At 34.4% G+C, this 22,183-nt stretch overlaps 1 protein-coding gene across 4 annotated transcripts; it reads left to right on the top strand.

Moving 5' to 3' along the window:
* The first annotated feature begins 52 nt into the window (after positions 1–52).
* Positions 53–18,668, top strand: zdhhc20b (zDHHC palmitoyltransferase 20b). Of its 4 annotated transcripts, none has more exon segments than NM_001423810.1 (14): positions 53–306; positions 829–855; positions 3,473–3,567; positions 3,790–3,910; positions 5,346–5,415; positions 5,510–5,542; positions 5,638–5,758; positions 9,203–9,238; positions 9,403–9,535; positions 11,752–11,878; positions 12,052–12,144; positions 12,251–12,366; positions 12,444–12,491; positions 16,739–18,668. In NM_001423810.1, coding segments are annotated over 13 exon segments (1,230 nt in total). In that variant the 5' UTR covers positions 53–92; the 3' UTR covers positions 12,488–12,491; positions 16,739–18,668.
* Positions 18,669–22,183: the final 3,515 nt, after the last annotated feature.

Here is a 22,183-nt window from a genome sequence, read left to right as displayed (position 1 = left end):
CTGCTTCTCGACCAATCAACTGCGCGAATCTCTTTCAGCGTCATGAATATTCATCAGTAAGGCCTTCGCCGTAGTAGTGCGCAACAGAGGCGATGCAAAGGCGGAGTTTTACCGGCGGGGCTGGTGGGGAACGGATGAGCGGATCACATCCCTCCCTTCCCGTCTTTTGTAGTCAAGGAAGAAGAAAGATGGCGCCTACACATGTATTGAGATGCTGCCAGAGGGGTCTGGCGTGGATACCGGTGATATTTATTGCTTTAGTGGTGTGCTGGTCGTATTATGCATACGTGGTGGAGTTGTGTCTACGTGAGTTCGCTGTATTATTCATATCTGACGGTCACGCGCCTACCGGAAGTCACTGAACTGAGACCTCTATGAATGATTTGTTTACATGAACAGGCTAATTAGCGTATTGATTGAGGCAAAACAACACGGATTATGGTCGTGATGTGGTTTTGAAGCGGTGTATCATGGCCGATATTAGGGAGTGTTTCTACTGGTGGATCCCGAGATAATATGTTATCGGTTTACTTAACAGTTTAATTTGATTTATAGAAGTTCATATCCATTTGCAAGTTACCTATCTAGTTTTATCTTATATGAAAGTTTGTTAGAGTGTTACAGGAAGACGCCCTTTAAGTAAATATTTCTTGACATGTCAACTACTTACAGGAAATAATTGCTGTTTTTAAAATGTATCATAATTCCAAAATGTGTGATAGATAGATAGATAGATAGATAGATAGATAGATAGATAGATAGATAGATAGATATGTTTCAAGTTAATATTTGATTGAAGCAAAGTGACGTTTCCTCATTCTCTTTCAGTTACTATTTCCAGCACTGGTGAAAAAAGTGAGTAATCCTTTTTGGCATGATGTATACTCTGCAGATATGAAGTACACAACTTAAACTTTAGTTCATTTCTCATTAATAAACTGCATTACTTTTAAGGCAGTGCTTCCTACAGGATTGAAATGTACTTGTGGTGGTAGACAGATTGAAACACACCTTTTACCCACAGCGCATAAATGGTTAATTACATGTGACAAACGAAACGAAAAATTATTTTAAAAAGCCTGTTGAAATTATAGAAATCCACTATTTCTTTTATTTTTATGCTATTTAGGAGCCATGTGCACCCACTGACAGCTAAAGGCTGCTCTCTTTCTCTCTCTCTAAAGTTGCTTTATTGGCTTGACTTTTACAGTACTGCCAAAGCATTTTAGATATGTATAAAGTAATATATTAACATCATTAAATTAATTAAATATACAGAAAAAGAAAAAAAAAGTAAAAGAAAATTTACTTAAAAAGTGAATAATTACTAGAATAAAAAGTGTCGATTAGTTGAATGAGGCAAATTAGTTAATTAGCTGTTTCTGATAGTTTACAAATATTTAACATTTTACATGGTAAAATTTTTCTGAGTCGTTTATTAAATTATTAATCATTTAATGTAAAGAGAAGATTTTCTTAACGTCCTTTGGCATGCGATTGGCCGTCGGATGCTAATCATCTGAAAGTAAATGTACTGCAAATGTTTAACACCACAATGTGGGATTACCGACACAAAAGCGGAGAAGAATTATACAGTTTAATCCCAGGTAAAAAGCACTGCTAACTCCATTTCTAAATTACAAGTGGATAATATAGTGGTTAAATGTAGCGATGTACAATATATCGATTACTTTATTGAAATCGGTCAATAATACAGTTGTGTTTAATGTTATCTGCCTGGTAAGAAGATAAAGTCAGCAATGAGAGGTTTTTTTACCTTAGGAAAAACAGAGGCCTTCAAAGTTGCTGTTTATGAAGTATTTTGTTAAAAGCAAGATCTTAATTTGTCTTTGATTTCTGTGCTTACGGTTTTTAAACGAAGAAATTTGCCAATATATTTGTTTGCATTTTCCCAGGGTAATCAGAGTCAGATAAAATAACATTGTATTTATCGGTTTACATATCATATCAGAATCAGTTTTAGAATCATAAACAATATATTATTGCTTTCAAATGAAAAAAAAAAACAGCCATATTATTGCATCCCAGGTTAAAGGTGACGTTTAGAATAACTATAACTCTGGGTTAAGTGTAGACTGAAAATCCCAATGACTAACAGATCAGTCAAAATCAGCAAAAGTTCTTTGTCAAGTTCACACAACAACTTTTATTCAGAGCATTAATATGAAAAATTGCTTTCAAGAGTTACAGAAAAATAATATGCATTGATAAATGAAAAAAAATATTATATTAAAATTATTATATTATTATATTAAATATAATATAATATAAAATAAAATTATTATTATAATTATAATGTTTGTATATTTATTATTTACTTTATTATTAATATTCTAATATTATAATTATTATTGCTAATTAATTATTATATACTATCATGTATATAATACAGATGTTTATGTGCATTCGTAAATGTACAGTCATATTATTATTAATATTCTTTCATTATTTACTTTTTATAAATATTTTAACTATTTTAACTATTATATATATTTTATTATTATTGTTCATTTATCAATATATACTCGCATGTATATAATACAGATGTTTAAATGTACAGTCATATTATTATTAATAATATTGTTATTCATTAATTCATTATGTACTTTATTATACAATTTTTATTATTACTATTATTATTGTTCATTTATCAATATATACTTGCACGTATAAAATACAGATGTTAATATGCATTTATAAATGTACAGTCACTTTATTATTATTATTGTCCATTTATTATTGTCCATTTATTATTGATATTCTATTAATATCAGTATTATGGTTTATTTATTATTATATACTGTCATGTATATAAAACAGATGTTTATATGGATCCATAAATGTACAGTCACATTATTATTATTATTATTATGTTGTTCATTCATTATTTTCTTAATATTGATTATTTATTATTATTATTAATTGAACAATATATACTCTCATGTGTATAATACAGATGTTAATATGCATTTTTTATAAATGTACAGTTACCTTATTATCATTATTATTGTCCAATTATTATTTATTTTAGATTTAATTATCTATAATTAACATTTCTATTGTTGATTTATTCTTATATACTGTCGTGTATAATACAGATGCATAAATGTACAGTCACTTTATTATTACCATTATTATTGTGCATGCATTATTTACTTAAATTTTATTTATTACTATTAATATTATTGTTAATTTATCATTATATACTCTCATGTGTATGTAATACAGATGTTAATATGCATTCCTAAATGTTCAAAGTCACCTGAGCACAGTTTTTAGGCCCGTGCAGTTTTTGGTCTGTTCTTGTGCTGCTGACTGTAGCTCTCCAGCAGTCAGACTGCATCAGTAATCACAAATGCCTTTATAGCGACTGATTTATACTCCGGCTGTTTCTGGCAGGCTTGTGCAGGCTTGTTGTTAATGACTCTTCATCTCTTTCTGTTCCATGCAGTCGTCTACCTGGTGGTGTTTCACCTCTCATTCGTCATGTTTGTGTGGTCATACTGGAAAACCATCTTTACCAAACCAGCAAATCCTTCCAAAGAGGTACGGCGAGTTTGGAAAATCTGTTTTCTTTTTTTACCCGATATAGCACACCACATAAGTGAGATGCTTATTAGTATGATGTGTTAATTCAGCCTTTATGAATAAATTCACACTATATTGGCTTCCATGGAGTGAGGTTTTTTTAGATCCATTTACACTCTTTTTTAACTTGAGATGCTGATTTGTCACACATTGAGCTGTTTGTTTTGTGTTGCGTCTCAGTTCTGTCTACCCAAATCAGAGAAGGAACAGTATGAGAAAGAGCAGCGGCCAGAAACTCAGCAGGAGATCCTGAAGAAAGTGGCCACCAGTCTGCCTCTCTATACCCGCACCGGGGCAGGAGGTTAGAAATCTTCTTTACACTTTCAAAGTGTTTAGCGGCAGTTAGTCAGAAGCTGGTATTTAGACTAAGGACCATATTTAAGGGGCGTGTGTAATTTTTCACATTCTGCTGACCCTACTGTTCTGACGACAAACAGGATGTCACAAGGGCAATGTGCAGAAACATGGACATCTAAAGTATATTTGCAGTTAAGGGCAGATATAGGTTTATGTTTTAATAATTTAAATGTTCCATTTATATCAGTCAAACTGAATGATCGTATAAATCTTTATTGGGAACTTGTAAGGTTAATATTTCTCCATTTGTAATATAATTTTTTATTAGCAGATTATTTTTGTCAATTATATTTTGTATAATAATATTTTAGATTTATTTTTTTCTATACATTTATTTAACATTTTTGTTTATTTTGGATTTTACCAGATATTTTAACCTAGATCTCTTTATCTTTTAATCTGTCAGTCTATCATTCAATCTTACTTTTTAAATTGTTTTGGAATTCATGTTTGTCTTACCTTACGTTTGTTTAATAATAATAATAATAATAATAACAATAATAATAATAATTATTATTATTATTAACTTTCCCTTTTACCTTTTCCCTATATTATTTTTATTGTTGTTGTTATTATTATTATTATATACTTATTCTATTATTATTATTATTATTATCATTAAGGTTCCTTTTCATTTTTGACATTAGCTTTTACCCTTTTATTTATTATTATTATTACCCTTTTTCCCTATTATTATTATTATTATTAGTAGTAGTAGTAGTATTAATAACTATCCCATTTTTATTATTATTTTTGTTATTATTATCAACTTTTCCTTTCATTTTTGATTTATTTGTCAATTGTGATATTGTTATTTAATTGATTTATTTATTTTATTTATTACTACTACTTCTTGAAGTTTTTCCCTATTATTATTATTATTGTTGTTGTTACTAACTTTTCCTTTTATTTATTTATTATTATTAATATTATTATTATCTTTGTGCCTATTATTATAATAATTATTATTAACTTTTACTTTCATTTTTGAAAGATTGCTATTAGCTTTTTCCTTTTTATTTATTAATATTAACTTTTTCCCTATTATTATTAATAATATTATTGACGTTTTTTTCCTATTATTGTTATAATCATTATTATTATTATTAACTTTCCCTTTCGTTTTTTTTTCTCATTATTATTAGCTTTTTTCTTTTTATTTATTAATATTTACCATTTAAATATTTAGTTTATTTTTTGTTTATTTATTATTACTATTATTATTGATTTATTAATATATATTATGTATTTTAACTTGGATTAATGCTGTAAAAATATACTATAAAAAGTATTTTAAAAAACAAAACAAAAAAAGTATAAAAATACAAAAATATGGTCATAGAAGCTGACCTCATTTATTTTCCCGTTTTTTATTCTAGCTATTCGATACTGTGACCGTTGCCAGGTCATCAAGCCAGACAGATGTCATCATTGTTCTGCTTGTGACATGTAAGTCATGTGTGTCATTTTAGCTACCTTATCCGCCACATTTTGGTTGTATTTCTTGAACATTACTCTAAATTTTTGTTCTTGTTCCTGGCAGGTGTGTGCTAAAGATGGATCATCACTGTCCATGGTAAGTGAGATGCTAGTTATTGAAACTGAAATTTAATTTGTTGAAAGCCGTAGAACACCCTGCTGAAGTTTTTCATTATTTTTCATCTCCCACAGGGTGAATAATTGTGTGGGTTTCTCCAACTACAAGTTCTTCATCTTGTTCCTGACTTACTCGCTTGTTTACTGCTTGTTCATCGCAGCTTCTGTCCTCCAATACTTCATAAAGTTCTGGACAGTGAGTAAATCACCTTTTATGATATTTACTTTTGTATCTTTCTTCCATGTGTTTCAATATTTGTATTGCCATGTTGTGTTGTATGAATGTAGGGCTGATCGATTAATCAGAGGCGATTTTCATGTGCATTTTGTCAGTAAAGCAGGTTCTGTAGTGTAAACAGTAGTAAATCTCAAACACTTTCAGATGGGGCAGAATTAAAAAAAAGAGAGTCATAGTCCACTGACAAGGTACACAATAGTGTTCATAATCGCAGAAGTCGAAAATAATTGAAGAGCAAAAAATAATAGTTTGCGTACCTTCTCAATGAACTAAAAAAAAACATTTAATAACATGTTTTTACGGCAAACACATTTCATAACTTCAGTAAAGTGTTTGAAATAAATCCTCCGATGAGATTATTTCATAGTTGTGTGACTACGTGTGGCAGTTTAATTTTCAGTTTTTTCAGCAAATATAGGGAATTCCTGCATTTCTTATTCGAGGGTTAAATACTACTGATCACAGAACTGTGCTTCCTTAACAAGATGTGCTTTTGCTAATTGTTTTTCGATTTATTGGACAGCCCTAATTATGTGTGATTCACACATGATGTGTGGATAGATATGTGTGGATAGATAAGTGACTCCAGCTGTTTCCTCTCTGCATTTCCTCCATGTGCTAGTCATGCATAAGTTTATCTCCCATATACCTTAAACTCACTTGTCTATTCTTTCACTCAATATATAAAAATATACACCTCTCCATCACCATAGAAAAGTGAAGCCAAAAATGCCCATTGTGTCACTGCTGTTAATTTAAGCCCAAGTCTGTACAATAATACATTTCCACCAATTGATGAAGTCTGCACAATATACAAGTCCCGCCAAAATTTCAGCAGAGCCAATCACAAATCACGACACCACCCCCATTTTTATGCACCAAATAACCAAAAACAAACACATACCTCAGTGAGATAATACCTTTCTAAACTAATGGGGATTTTTGATTTGCCTGAGGTCTTATTTGTGTATCTATTCTATAGGCTGGAGGTTTATCAGCTATACTGCAGCCAGCCACCAGGGGTGGCTGATATTTTGGCTTCACTTTTTTAGGATCTATGAGTGACACTTCAGCCAATCTCAAACTACCATTATACTTTCTTTTTCATTTCATCTGCTTGTTTCACTTGCGCTGCCATTCAAAAGATAGACCAGTTTTACCAAATATCTATAAATTGTTCAAAAGTGAAAGACATTTGTGATATAACACAGAAAGTCGTGACGACGCATCAGTTTTCAAATTTGATTATTAAAATAAATTTTACTGCAGCTCATTAAACAGAATCCTTGTGTAAGAATATCTTGACTATAAAACATATTTAAAAACAATGTGTATAGTTAAACTATATTAGAGAATGATTTTATTTATAAATGTTTAAAAATGACTAAATGAACATATCTTATTTGACCTTTTATCAGTATTGTTGTTATCTGACTGTATTTTTTTGTATGATGCTTGTTTATTAAGAAACTGTCATGTTTGTAAATATGTATTGAATATTTATTACTAGGAATGTCCAGATTCGATCATGTGATCAAAAATCAGGCCTAATCACGCAGTTTCAGAATCGGACGATACATCCCGATCAGGACTCGAATATAGCACAACAGCGGCATTTAACTTCGCTAATAACTCGAAGTCAGAATTATAAGCTCCACTGAATTATTAGCTCCCCTATTTATTTTTTTCCTTAGTTTTTGTTCAACAAAGAGAAGATTTTTTTTAACACATTTCTAAACTTAATAGTTTTAATTACTCATCTCTAATAACTTAGATAATCTAATAACTTAGATAATTTTCTAATAATCTTAGAAAATTAAAAACTGCTTTTTTTTAGCCGTAATAAAACAAATAAGAAAAAAACATTATCAGACATACTGCGAAAATGTCCTTGCTCTGTTAAACATAATTTGGGAAACATTTAAAAAAGAAAAAAAATTAAAAGGGGGGCTAATAATTCTGACTTTAAATGTATATATATATATAATGTCATTATCTTTTAACACATCTATAGTTATGCTGTGGCACAAAGTTAGACCTCTTGCTTGACTTCACACTGAAACAGCAGCAAGTGTGGCATGACATCACTTTGTTGCAGAGACGTTATTGGTTAAATGCCGCTGTTGTGCTGGGAGGCGCACCCCTGCCATAAAATGCACCCCCTCTAAAATGTGCATCTAGTAAATGAAATTGTTAAAAAGGATAATAACAATAGAGTTATGACACTAATGAGAGTGACTTGTGTTAATTTCATGAAACCTATCCCTTACACAAGATAAATAAATAAATAGATTGATAGACTTTAAATGAAAAAACGATGAGATTAAGTAAATTATTGAATGTGTGGTTTAGTTTAAAACATCAACAACAATTTTATGTGTTCCATGTAGCCCAGATGTCTGTTTAAAACCCACCAAAAAGCCTCATTTTAGGCTACAATACAGTCAATATTATTATTTTACATTTATTTGTAAAGCTAATGAATTTTAAAATCTGTTTGACTTGTCCTTGATTTATCCATCAAAATAAAATTTTACATTTGTATTTATTTTTTTAAATGTAGACTGAGAATGTTAATGAAAGTCTATGAGGGGGTGCATTTTACGGCAGGGATGCGTTTCTTAGCACAACACCGGAAAAGTAGAACACGGAAGCAGCTTGAAGCGGAAAGCACGACTATGTCTGTGATCTGAAGGTATTATAAAGTCGATAACAACTACATTGCCATGGTAAACTGTGAGATATGTAAACTTGGGATTGCCTCCTTTGTATTCAAGTTGAGATGCTATTTGTTTTTTTTTTATTAGATTATTTTATATTCACTGTCGCACTAAAGGTCAAAAGGGAAGAATTTATGTTATTTATTACTTGATTGTTCAAGATACCTCACTGAAGTGTTCTGTTTGTTGAATGTTAAAATAAGGTGAATTAAAAAAATAATAATAAACATCCTAGATCTGTTTCTTCACTCTCCTTTTTTTCTTTTTTATGTATGATAGAAGAATCGGATCTGGTTTCGGTATCGGTAAATACTTGAAATTAAATGACTCTCACTCGGACCCTTATCGGGACATCCATATTTATTACCAATGTTATCATAAATCTAGCCAAAGCTGCTGATATGGCATTAAAACATTATATTTAATTCTATATTAGCATATTTGAATGATTTCCAAAGGATTATGACTCACAGAAGGAAAACAATCACAATTTAAATATATTTAAAAGAAAATATCTGTCTTAAGGTGTCATAATATTTCACAATATTGTTGGTCCAAAAGCTTTTGAATGGTATTTTCATTTCTCCATGTAGTTGTTTGTCATCCTTCTCTTTTCACCTGAGTTCTTCTGCTTTGCTTCTGCTCTCCCCGTGTCTAACTGTCTGTCTCTGTTTGCACTAAGCTTTGCCGGAGGAAATCGGCAGAGAATTGTCCAAAGGTAATCCCTCATAGTGTTTAGTAAACGTGTCAGTGTTAGCAACTGTTTTTGTCGTCTTAACCCTGTGCCCCTACTGTACCCGTCAGGTTTTGTCGGAGTGACTTGTTGCTCATGTCTTGCCCATTGTTGATCGATGTCTTCTCTCTCTCACCCTCCTCTCTCAGAGTGACCTGCCAGAGTCTCACGCCAAATTCCATGTCTTGTTTCTCTTTTTTGTGGCGGCCATGTTCTGCATCAGCATTCTTTCACTCTTCACTTACCACTTGTGGCTTGTGGGAAAAAACAGGTCCACCATAGGTAAAGCTCCTGACCATATTCACTTCTCTGTATTTTTGTTTTTTTTTTGTCTTCACGTGTGTGTCGATGGATTCATGTGTCTGCAGACGACCTGCTCACTATAGTTACCATGGCAACAGCTGTAGCTGGCTGTGCTAAAGCTTGTTCGGATTTATTTTGGTGCAGCGGTCATTTCAATTTCCAGGGTTTGAGCAAATCAGTCAAACAGACTTTAAAGTACAACTGAAATCAATAATAACTATGGGATTTTGTTAGCTCACGTTGCCAGTTTTGTGGTGAACAATTCATCTGGGCATGTCAGTGAGAAAATAAAAATAGTTTGCCCTTGTAATCTGAAATTAAAATCTGAAAATGCACTTCCTGTTTCAGTTAAATTCTCAGATTATGTCTGTCTGAGGTATTGGGCATGGCTAAAATACTTAACCACGCCCCTCCAAATGTCAGTTTTGACAGCAAACAGAAATGATGAAGCTGTCTGTTTTGTCACGTTTCCACTGAGTGGTACAGTATGGTACGGGTCTGTATGGGTCACCTTTATCAGGCTTGCGTTTCCACCGCCAAAGTAAAAGTAAGTATGTCAAAGTAAAGCTGTACGGGTCGTTTACATATCATATGAGAAGCACTTCTCACAAAACAGATGCTTATACACATAAATACTTGTGTATAAATGTTCATTACATTAAATATATAAAATAAAAAATAAACGCAACTTGTATGAACACATTCAGATCCTTACAGTCTCTGAAATGTTACCATTTACAGAAAAAACTACACACAACATACATTTAGTCATTATTTGGCTTCAAAAACAACACGCAACATGGCCTACAGTCAGTGCAAACCTCTAATCTGTATCTTTAATCTTCCCCAACACATGTAAACTCTGTTCAAGAGAAATTCCGTCATTCTGAGTTGATAATAGTCATAAACATGGCTGTTTGTTCCCATTTTAGGTTGCTGAAAGAATCATTTTCTCCTTTGCTTTTGGCGCTTGTTCATTTCTGAAAGGATTGAGTGTTGGAAGCACTTCAATAATCACAGGCTTTTTATTATCATCAGCTCAAGAAGTTATTTCAAATATAGACGCGCGGCGAGCTTTTTCATTCTCCTGGCTTTTACACGAGCTTGTGACGTTTCTCTGTACACTAATAACATTCAATTTCGCGTCTTGCTCTGCCTTTTGGTACCCTTTTGTTGTGCTACGTAGCCTTTGAAAAGGGTACCCAAAAAATGGCATGGTACGGTTCACTTTTAGGTACTTGACAGTTTAAATTGCCATAAAAGCATAACCGTACTGTACCATACATTACTGCTCAGTGGAAATGGGCCTTTAGGCTGTAATAACTCTTCTAAACTCATTTCCCGATCTTTCTGAATGAAATGCCTACTTTACTACATCTGATAAGCTTGCCGTAGAAAAAACAAGCCACTCTTTTGGCATTTAATAATATGTCTCTCTAGGAACTGCGTTACAATATGAAATGAATGGTCACAGCTTCGGGTTTATGCAGACTTTATTATGCAGAATTTCATGTCGTTTTCACATCAGCTTATGTGATTTAGTTTGTAAAAGCATAATACAGCTTCAACCACAAGCTCTGTGTTTTCAGGTTCTTGGTTGTTGTGCATCTTAAAACATTTGAGGTTGGTAATAAAAAAAGGAACGTTTGTAATGGCAGAGCTGAATTTTCAGCATCATTAATCTAATTATAAGTGATACAATCACAGAAATCGCTCTAATATACTGATTCGCCGCTTAAGACACATTTCTTAATGCAAATATTGTTAACGGAAGAACAGTTGTTGCTTTATATATCTGTGAATACCATAATATACTTTTCAAGATCCTATAATTTAATGAAAACTGAGAACTATGTATGCATTTTTGTTTGTCGTATTATTTAGATGTTTGTTTTTAATGTCATTACTGTCAATTTAACCCTTGTGTGTCATTTTTAGAAAGGTACAGAGAGGTTGAAGTCAACAAATGTCAGTGCAATCCAGATTTTGTTTTTATTTTAATACTTTTTTTTTTAAATCACATTTTAATTTTTAATATATTTATATGGGACATTTAATGCACCCTTGTTGAATAGTTTAAATTAATAGTAGAATTAATAGATTAATTCCTCCATTAATTCCAAAATTCTGACCCCTAAATTTTGAATAACAGTATATGGATTTGACCCTTTCCTTGGCTTGTTCTTTATCTGCAGAAGCATTCAGAGCCCCGGTCTTCAGAAATGGCCCTGATAAAAATGGATTTTCTCTGGGCTTCAGCAAGAACATCGCTCAGGTGTTCGGAGACGAGAAGAAGTACTGGCTGCTACCTGTCTTTACCAGGTGAACCTCAATATTAATCTGAGCTTACTTCTGCTTGTTCATGCAAGTTTTTGTGAAACTATTCTAATTTAATGGTTCACTTATGCCGATAACACTCCAAAAATATAGTTCAGTAATATAATTTTTTGCTCGTTGAAATGAATGGGTGTAAATAATACTTTTTTCTGTTACAGTCAAGGAGATGGGCTTTCTTTTCCTACACGGTTGGTCACGATTGATCCAGAGCAGCCCACTGAATGTCTCCAGCTTGGTGGCTTGGATAAAGGGTGAGGTGCAATTTCATCTCTCATCATTGTAGAATATTGTTTCTGGAAACAAGCCCAAAAAAAAACAGATGAATAAAAGTAACTCAGTGTGGTTTATTTCCCTCAGTGCTGTAGAAGTATCTGCAGAGCAAACCAGTCCTCTCAGTGAATCTCAAAACCGTCTGCTAGGCAACGATTACCACAGTGAAGAGGATCACAAAGAGACAGAAGTCCTAAAGTCTGGTACGTTTCATATTTCGCTTTGTTTTAGCTGGTGTTATGGAGAAGATGTTGAAAATAATCATGACATTTTATTTTAGATGAAAGTGAGGCCATCACTATCTCCATTGAGAGTGAGTCATAGCCAGGTAAGCTAGACTATATTTATTATTTTCTGTTTTATGTGATCAACAATTTAAAGTAGGATATAACGGATCGATCACTACTGATCACACCCCTACAGTTAATAATGCACTTGACCTGCAGATTAATAACTTTTTTTTATTATTAATTGTTAACAAAACATACAGGCTGAAAAACCTATATAATGAAACGTATCAATTCAAATACCCCCACCCCCCTCCCCTCCGGTCTCTTGAAACTGGGCTTTACAATTAATAGGAATTAACATAAAAACAAAAACAGAATACAGTATCAAATATCAATTATGCAAAGCAAGGCAATTATTCTGGATCCTGATCATTTTTTTGTGCAATAAACAAGGAGATTTTGTTAGCAGCTAAAGTCCAGATCTGTAATGTACTCATTTGTACCAAGTTCACTTGCGCCGTGGATAACTCCAACATTATAATGTCTTGAAGTTGTACCAACCACTTGTACATGTCCAAATTATGTGGAGGCAGCCAATGTTGGGCTAGTAATTTTTTAGCAGAAGTTAAGCCAGCCAGCCAAACAGCTTTTTGTAGCTTGGAAAGGTTCAATGTAGAATCATCACTCAGTAATAGAGCAGAAGGATTCAATGGTACAGGGTATTCAATCATTTTTGATAGGATGACACATATCTCATCCCACATCATATGGAAAAAAGATCCAGGTTCCTGGTTGGGACATTATCACAGAAAGGATTAAAGGAGGCAGTGATATGATGTCTTTTCAGTGGGGTCCAGTAGGTTCTGTGACAAAAGTAATAGTGAATGAGTTGGTGATTGGGATTTTAAGATGAAGTAAAAATGTTTTGCCATACTCTTTCCCAGTCTGTGACACCCTCTTCTAGTTGACAATCAGTTTCCCAACAGCGCTGTATAGCTAAATTCTTTGCTGTACCCTCTAAGGCCTTTCTGTATATCCATGAGGTAAAATGATTAGTAAAGGACAGATCAAACCAAGCAATGATTGGATGAGTGGGATGATTGTCCCCCCAGGGTGATTAATAACGTTTTTGAATTTTGAATTTGATTTGGCTAATCCAATATTTATAACAATTGCAGAGAGATTATCTCCTGCGTCATGCAAATCACGTGTATGAAGACATTTTGGCTTCCCTGTAAAAAATAATGATGACAGAAAAAGTTGTGGTGGGACCTACCTAACCTAAATGCTTTCTTGGGCTATTATTTAGTGTTTTCTTTCACTGTTTGTTTAACCTGCATCAATGTATTCAGTGTAAAGCTGCATGATCAAACATTAAAAGATCGTGATGACAATTCAAACCCGTGTAACGTGAACGATAAATGATGATGATTTGCATGTTTATTAATACTTCTAAACGCTGCATTCAAATCTGCGCTTGATCGAGAAAGAATCAGTTTTTGCACGTTTCAGTTCATTACAAACAATTAAATAAATAACACCGAAGAACTGGGAGAACAGCATATAGTTCAGATATAAACACTGCTGTTTATGGTAAAGATTAAAATCGCCGTTTAATGAAACAGGACGCTGGTGAATGCTTGACTCTGGTGAAAGCAATTACATTGTGCAACCAACAGGTAGCGACAAACAACCATTCAAATTATGTCACGGAATAGGTTTTCAGTAATGATCCACCTATGTGTGAGATGTTAAATCATTAATTGAAAATAAATATGATCTGTTGTACAAGATCTTAGATTTTTATATTTAGCACTATCAGCAACTGTAGCAAAGATCGTTGTTCGTATTGAATACTTTTCTTTTTTCCAGCTGGCTCTTTCTTGATTTTTATTTTTATTAAAATGACAGGTTTTAAGGTTCTGTTTGTTAAAACCAATGGTTTTTGTAGTAATGTTTTTGTATAAATGGAAAGCAGATGACATTTGTCTCCTTCCTTTTTTTCTGATCCAAAAAATGGTCCGATCTATGGCCCAAAAACCGTAGTGTGTTCCGTACTGTGAGATCTGTGATCCGTTACACAACTAATTTACTGTTGCTAGTATGCTGTTTAAAGCATGTCAGTTTTGTTATGAAGTTTCCCTCTAATTATGTTTTCATCCATTAGAAGTCAAAAGTAGTTTGAGCATCATCATTTGTGGACATTATGCAAATTTGTTAAATCTTTTTGTACAGGAATTAAAGGTGATTTTCCACTACATAGAACAGCACGGTATGGCTCATTTTAGGGGATTTTTTGCACTGCATTCATTGCTATCTTGTACCACCTTGATTGACGTTTCAACCATTACCAAAATGTGACATATACACACTGCGACATGAGACACCATTCATTCATTTTCTTTTCAGCTCAGTCCCATTTATTATTCAGGGGTAGACACAGCCTAATGAACTGCCAACTTATCCAGCATGTTTTACGCAGCGGATACCTTTCCAGCTGCAACCTATCACTGGGAAACACCCATACACTCTTACATTCACACACACACACACACACTACGGAGAATTTTGCCTTTCCCAATTCACCTTTAGCGCATGTCTTTGGACTATGGGGGAAAGTGGAGCACCCGGAGGAAAACCATGCCAACACGGGGAGAACATGCAAACTCCACACAGAAATGCCAACTGACCCAGCCAAGGCTTGAACCAGCGACGTCTAGCTGTGAGGCGATTGTGCTACCCTCTGAAAAACTTCATCTTTAAAAAGTCAGCAGCAGCCTCTGCTGTATTGTTGGTTCGCACAACTAAACTATTTTTATACCACCAAGAAACCTGAAATAGCAGCATGGTGGTAAGTAGAAGAGGTGAAGACATTTGTTGGTAGCCAAGGAGCAGACCCATGGGATGACCCAGAAAGAAAAAGATGATGTCAGAGCAATAGAGGTGGCACAACCATAGCAGTAATCCCACCCACTTTAAGCGGTACTAAACTGCAGTGAAATGCAAACCTAGCTGAGCCATGCCGAACTTGACAAAAAATTTGTTGCACACTTTCGAACCCTTCATCCATTTGTGCATCCCATGTCAGGTCATGTTTTTTTGTTTTCAGGGCAAAACCATAACAAGAATCTCCTTTATAACTCAGAACCGTGACATTTTATCTCTGAATTTTGACTTTAAAACTTGCAATTACATATGGTGCAGTAGCAGATCAGGACATTTCCCTACACTACCCCTAATTTAACAAGTTGAAATTTCGAATTTACAGGGAAAATAGTACTTTTACACTTTTCTGAAAGTTATTATTGACCCAACTGATCCACATTAGCTAATCATGATCCTCCAATCAAAGGATCCCAAATCACTATATATATCCTCATTTCCTTTCTACAACTAGCTTCGTCTGGAAGAAACCCCCCTCCTCCCCTTCTTCCTCCTTTTTTCAGAATGGGCGGCACGGTGGCTCAGTGACTTGCACTCTTTCCTCACAGCAAGAATACCAATGGTGTTGGGTCCTCGCTGAGCCATCTGGTATTTCTGTGTGAAGTTTGCATGTTTTTCCCGTGTCCGTGTGGGTTTCCCCCGCGTTCCCCGGTTTCATCCCACCATCCAAATGTGCTCTATATTATAGATAAAATAAGCCTAAACCTTTTTATGTCTTACTCTCAGGAAGTTCATCTTGGCCTCAGCAGCGGGGGAGTTTGAGATAGACCTGAGCTCAATCTCCACTCGCCCTGCAAAAGGATGGGAGCCCTGGGCTCGAGGATCCCTTGAGCTCAGGGCTCTCTCCCGGGACAGCATGCCAAACAAGCTGTGTATAAATCATGAGCTAAGTGTGAACTCTTGAATTTAAGGCAGTTCACTATCCAATCTGTCTTTTAGGTGACAATCACTGAAACTTATCAGTTCTAAAAGAAAAAGCAAAGTAAGGGCAATTTAATACAATTAATTAAATCACAAAGAACATTTTTTGTTTTGTTAAACAAATATGTATTGTGTCAAATTGATCAAAAGTTGCATTTAAGACATTTATAATGTTATAAATCAATGCTTTTCTTTTTTCTTTGTTCCTCAAAGAAGTCTGAAAAAATGGTTTCCAAAAACAATTAAGCAGAACAGCATTGAAAAATATAATAAAAGTGTATTGAGCACTAAATCATCAAAAGCATCGATACTTGAAGTAATAGCAGCTGAAAATGTAGAATTGTAGAAACGTAATGTAGAAATGTAAAAACCTTTTAAATATATTAAAGTAGCAATACTTATTTTAAATGGTATTATATGTTTCTGTTTTTACAGATCTACTCCACAGTAATTCTAACCACCATGTCATTTCCCCCTGCAGGACTGAAGCTGGTGAGGGGTGAGTCCTCTGTGGTCTCGTGCCTTTGACTCCCAATCCTGGGGACTGTTGAGGAGAATCACAGCCATCAAAGCTGATGCCTTAAACAGCTCTTTTTCTTAAAAAGCCCCTGAACACTTTCCCTTGCCCACTTTCAATTCTTCCTCACATCTGTAAAATTGCCCCCCCCCCCCCAATCCTCCTCCGTTCAACTATAGTAGCTGCGCTCTTTCAACAAAGAGTTTTGCACGCATGTCTTTTTACATTCATCATTTTTGCACAGAAAACTCCTTTGTTGCTCAGGCCTCCAAAGACCCACAAGACATGCAGATCTCACAAATGCATGTTAATTGATACTGAAGATGGACATTTTTTTGAAACGCTTCCCTAAGTGTTTACCAAGAAATGCTGTTTACTTGAGAGGAAGGTTGTAAAACATTTTGACTGAGTTGATGGCTCATTCGCACTTTTTTTTGAATATTAAAACATTTTCAACTCCACTGACGTATAAAACAAACGTTCACGAAGTGCAATGGAGTGTGGACGCCTGCAAAAAGACTCTTCTTGTGCATTCTTAAGCTGCTCCACTTGTGTGGTGACTTTTCTGTTTTCGTCGTGGTTTTTGAGATGATTCTGGTGTGAAGCGTTGCGCACACGTCGGCCACTTTTGCGTATGCCAAATAAAGGGCTTAATACCAGAGCTCTGAACTCTAGGAGTGTTTACAAAATGTCCGTAATACCTCTCTGCTCTTGCAGTGTAGCCAGTGTCGCATTGGAAACCAAATGAAAATCTTTGTAGGTTCCTCCTGCAGTATAAAGAGCGGCATTTACACTGCTTGACATTGTATTGCGCGATAGTCAATGGTCTTTGGTATTGTATCACCAGACTTCTTTTTCCTTTTTTTTTTTACGTATAAGCATTGTGAATAGCTCTTTAAATTGAGAGCACATATTTTTTAAGCCATTTGTTTGCAAAACGGTCCTTTTTGTGTATTTATATTCGTCGTAAGTCATCATTGGTAAGCGTGGGTTATTAATTGTAACTGTAGCGTACGCTTATGTGGAACTGAGTGTGGAAATCCAGATGTTGTTTGTGTACTACAAAGTGAACCCGTCTTGTGTTCTGATGTTTATAAAGAAATGCCTTGACAAATCAAGACATAAATGAGGGGGAAGCAAGTGAATGAAACCAGTGAAAAGAAATTCAATATCTCCTGTACAGTCAGTCAATCACGAATTTTAAATAAGATGGATTATTTTTATTTATAAACCCCACGTCGGCTCATTTTGGGCCTCAAATGGGGTTTTAAGTATTACCAGATGGGTTTTGCTGTTGTTTAGGACATCTTTGACTGTTTATGTGCTGAAAAATGTAGATTTTGACCATGACATTGTTTGGAGGAATGCTGCTGGTTACAGAGATTGCAGCTAATTTTCTATGTAAAATGGTGTAGCTGTTTTGTGGTGTTGAGGAATGAGTTTAGTGGATCAGAATGATTTTCTTTTAAACAACCTCGACGATATATACAAGTTTTCTCAGTTTTGCATCAAAGCATGGCCCTAAAATGATTTTATACATTATTTATAAAATTTTTCTGTTGTCTATAGTTACATTTTTATACGTATTACTTAGGAGAAAAAGTCAACATAAAGCCATAATGAAATTAAATCTAAAATTTGTTAAGTGTACCGTTTTCATTATTTCTGTTACAATAAAAAAACAGGTTTAGTGCATGTCAAGAACAGCTACATGTTTGATCTACTGATGTGCTAAAGGTCGGAGTTGTGTTTTTAAATGACATGTTTTAAAACTCATATGTTACAGATTATGTAAAAAGAAAAACATATTTTTTGATTTTAACATGAATATTTTGTGAATGAAATACATGCTTATATGTGACAAGTAATAATAAATGTCCTTTTATAAAGAAAATCTGGTGGCGTTTCTGCAGCATTTAAAATGTACACTCACTGGCCACTTTATTAGGCACAGCTGTCCAACTGCTTGTTAATGCAAATTTATAATCAGCCAATCACATGGCAGCAACATGGTAGCATGGTCAAGATGCTGCAGTTCAAACCGAGCATCAGAATGGGGAAGAAAGGTGATTTAAGTGACTGAACGTGGCATAATTGTTGGTGCCAGACGGACTGGTCTGAGTATTTCAGAAACTGCTGATCTACTGTGATTTTCACGCACAACTACCTCTAGGGTTTACAGAAAGTGGTCTGAAAAAGAGAAAATATCCCGTGAGCGGCAGTTCAGTGGGCGCAAATGCCTTGTTGATGTTTGAGGAGAATGGCCAGACTGGTTCGAACTAATAGAAAGGCAACAGTAACTTAAATAACCACTCATTACAACCGAGATATGCAGAAGAGCAACTCTGAAAGCACAACACATCCAACCTTGAGGCAGATGGGCTACAGCAGCAGAAGACCACACTGGGTGCCACTCCTGTTAGCTAAGAAAGGAAACAGACTACAATTCGCACAGGCTCACCAAAATTGGACATAGGAGATTGGAAAGACATTGCCTGCTCTGATGAGTCTCAATTTCTGCTGCAACCTTCAGATGATAGGGTCAGAATTTGGCATCAACAACATGAAAGCATGGATCCATCCTGCCTTGTATCAATGGTTCAGGCGGGTGGTGGTGGTGGTGTGATGGTATGCAGGATATTTTCTTATTTGGCCTCATTAGTACCAATTGAGCGTTGTGTCAATGCTACAGCCCAAGATTCATCTCAGACTGGTTTCTTGAACATTAAAATGAGTTCACTGTACTCAGATGGCCTCCACAGTAGCCAGAACTCAATCCAATAGAGCACCTTTGGGATGTGGTAAAACAGCAGATTCGCATCATGCATGTGCAGCCGACAAATCTACAGCAACTGCATGATGCTATCATGTCAATATGGGCCAAATTCTCTGAGTAATATTTCCAGTACCTTGTTGAATCGAAGGATTAAGGCAGTTCTGAAGGCAACAGGGGGTCCAACCCAGTAATAGTAAGGTTTACCTAATAATTTTTATTTTAAACATTTTTATTTCAGCTTGTTCAAACAATTTAAAAAGAGCTAAAACAACAAAATTCTTGAGTATTTTTTTCTTGTTTGTGTTCAATCTACTTTAATTTGTTAAGGAAACTTAATTTGCTTTGGGATAAAATGAAAAAATTAATGGTGTGGAAGCCTATTTTTTAAAGTGTAGAGAACAACAGTAAGGTTAATCAATTGTGCATTTAGATAAGGTCTTTATTTACATGTCTGCATTTTTGGAAAACTTCACTGTAGTACGTATTGGATCCTGAAAGGGGTTTAAGTAGTAACAGATGGGTTTTGTGGTTATTAAGGACATCTGTGCTGGAAAAAAAGAAATTGTATCATTGGGTGACCACACATTGACTATGTTAGGAAGAACACTGCCAAAGACAGCAGAAAGTAATTTTCTAGGTAAAACGGTGATGCTGATTTTGTGGTGTTGAGGAATGTAATGAGAGTGATTTTGTCTTTTTGAAACAGCATTTTTGCTTGTTCGAGAAGGAAAAGAAAAGGAGATTTGTCTTTAACACTGGTAACATCCATACAACATTCGCATAATAGCAGCACTCATCCAGGCAACCACATGAAATAAAAACTTTAAAACAAATTAGCCCCATACATATTACTGCCGGTCATTCTTAACAACCGCACCATTCACATTAAACCCTGATCCCATTCAATACAACAACTGCAACTGGGATAAATGAATTTTTATAAGCATTTCTTCAGGAATTCTTCAGCATTTGTGCGTGCTGATGGTAACATTTGAAAAGCTGAGTGAAGGGGATGTGTGTTATATTTAAAAATCGCACTTGCTGTTTTTAATTTTTTTCTTTTCTTATTTGCCTGATTGAAAATTTGCGAAAATTTATTTTGTTTAAGCATTGTATTACCAAACCATAAAACAATATTATAAATGAGAATGCTCTCAATAGATGATCTACACTCACCGGCCACTTTATTAGGTACATCTAATCAGCTGTTTGTTATTGTAAATTTGTAATCAGCCAATCACATGGCAGCAACTCAATGCATTTAGGCATTTATAGGCATGGGACGATAACAGTTTTTTAGGGTATACAGTGGTTTGAAAAATACTGTAATACCGTTCCTAAGGTATGTGTAAGATGTTTTTATTTCCATTTTTTTGTTTTCATTTTTAGAGAAAAAATATCCAAAGTTCAAATATATCCAAATATCCAAAGATGTTATTTTAAATTGTAAAGAAATCTGTGTTTTTGAAACAAATGAAGATAGCAAAAGTCAATTAATCTTCTGAATTATTTACCCTGGCATGTTTACTGCTCCAAAATATTATAATCCAAAAAATAAAGTATATTATGTTCAAAGGGGGAAAAAAAGTTTTTATTTTTTACCCAGACATTTAAAAAGAATATATTTTAGAGCACAATATCCTGATACCGTGAAACTGATATTTTTATCCAAGGTTATCATACCATCAGAATCTCATACCCGCCCATGCCTAGGCATGTAGATATGGTCAAGACGATGTACTACAGTTCAAACTGAGCATTAGAATGGGGAACAAATGTGATTTAAGTGACTTTGAATGTGTCATAGTTGTTGGTGCCAGACGGGCTGGTTTGAGTATTTCAGAAACTGCTGATATACGTACTGGGATTTTCACACACAACCATCTCTGGGGTATACAGAGAATGGTCCAAAACTCAAATAACCACTCAATTCAACCGAGGTATGCAGAAGAGCATCTCTGAACGCACAATCGTGACGAACCTTAAGGCAGATGGGCTACAGCAGCAGAAGACCACACCAGGTGTCACTCCTGTCAGCTTAGAACAGAAAACTGAGGCTACAATTCACACAGGCTCACCAAAATTGGACGATAGAAGATTGGAAAACGTTGCCTGGTCTGATGAGTCTCGATTTCTGCTGCTAAATTCTGATGGTAGAGTCAGAATTTGGCATCAACAACGGTTCAGGCTGGTGGTGGTGGTGTAATAGTGAGAGGGATATTTTCTTCGGCTCATTAGTATTGAGCATCGTATCAACACCACAGCCTACCTGAGTATTGTTGCTGACCATGTACATCCCTCTTTTTTTACTTTAAAGCATTGTTTGTTCTTTTTCTTTACATTTTATACTTATTAAAAAAGTAATCATAAAGCCATGATGACATTAATGATTAAAAATAAAGACTTATAGTTATTACTAAAACAACAACAATCTGTTTGTTTTTCGAACTAAACGTGTGAGGTTCATATTGTCTTTTATAGTCAAAAGTGGTGAAAACAGTTAATTTTTGAACCTTGCTCAGTAAAAAGGCTTTTAAATTGACTAAATCTAAATCCACTCTTCAGGAGTTAGGGTTAGACCATTGAATTATTACATTATTAAAATAACTTGATAGAAAAGCAATGGATGTCTC

This window comes from Danio rerio, chromosome 24 (genome assembly GCF_049306965.1).
Source record: "Danio rerio strain Tuebingen ecotype United States chromosome 24, GRCz12tu, whole genome shotgun sequence".
NCBI classification, from domain to species: domain Eukaryota; kingdom Metazoa; phylum Chordata; class Actinopteri; order Cypriniformes; family Danionidae; genus Danio; species Danio rerio.
Note: the sequence above shows the minus strand (reverse complement) of the source record. Positions and strands in the feature narration are given on the sequence as shown.

Excerpts from the sequence above, each read along its gene's own strand:
- zdhhc20b (XM_001341207.9), top strand. The coding sequence starts at position 189 with ATGGCGCCTACACATGTATTGAGATGCTGCCAGAGGGGTCTGGCGTGG. Across the intron at positions 307-828 it reads CGTGGTGGAGTTGTGTCTAC|TTACTATTTCCAGCACTGGT; the intron begins GTGAGTTCGCTG and ends ATTCTCTTTCAG. Across the intron at positions 9,536-11,751 it reads AAAAAACAGGTCCACCATAG|AAGCATTCAGAGCCCCGGTC; the intron begins GTAAAGCTCCTG and ends CTTTATCTGCAG.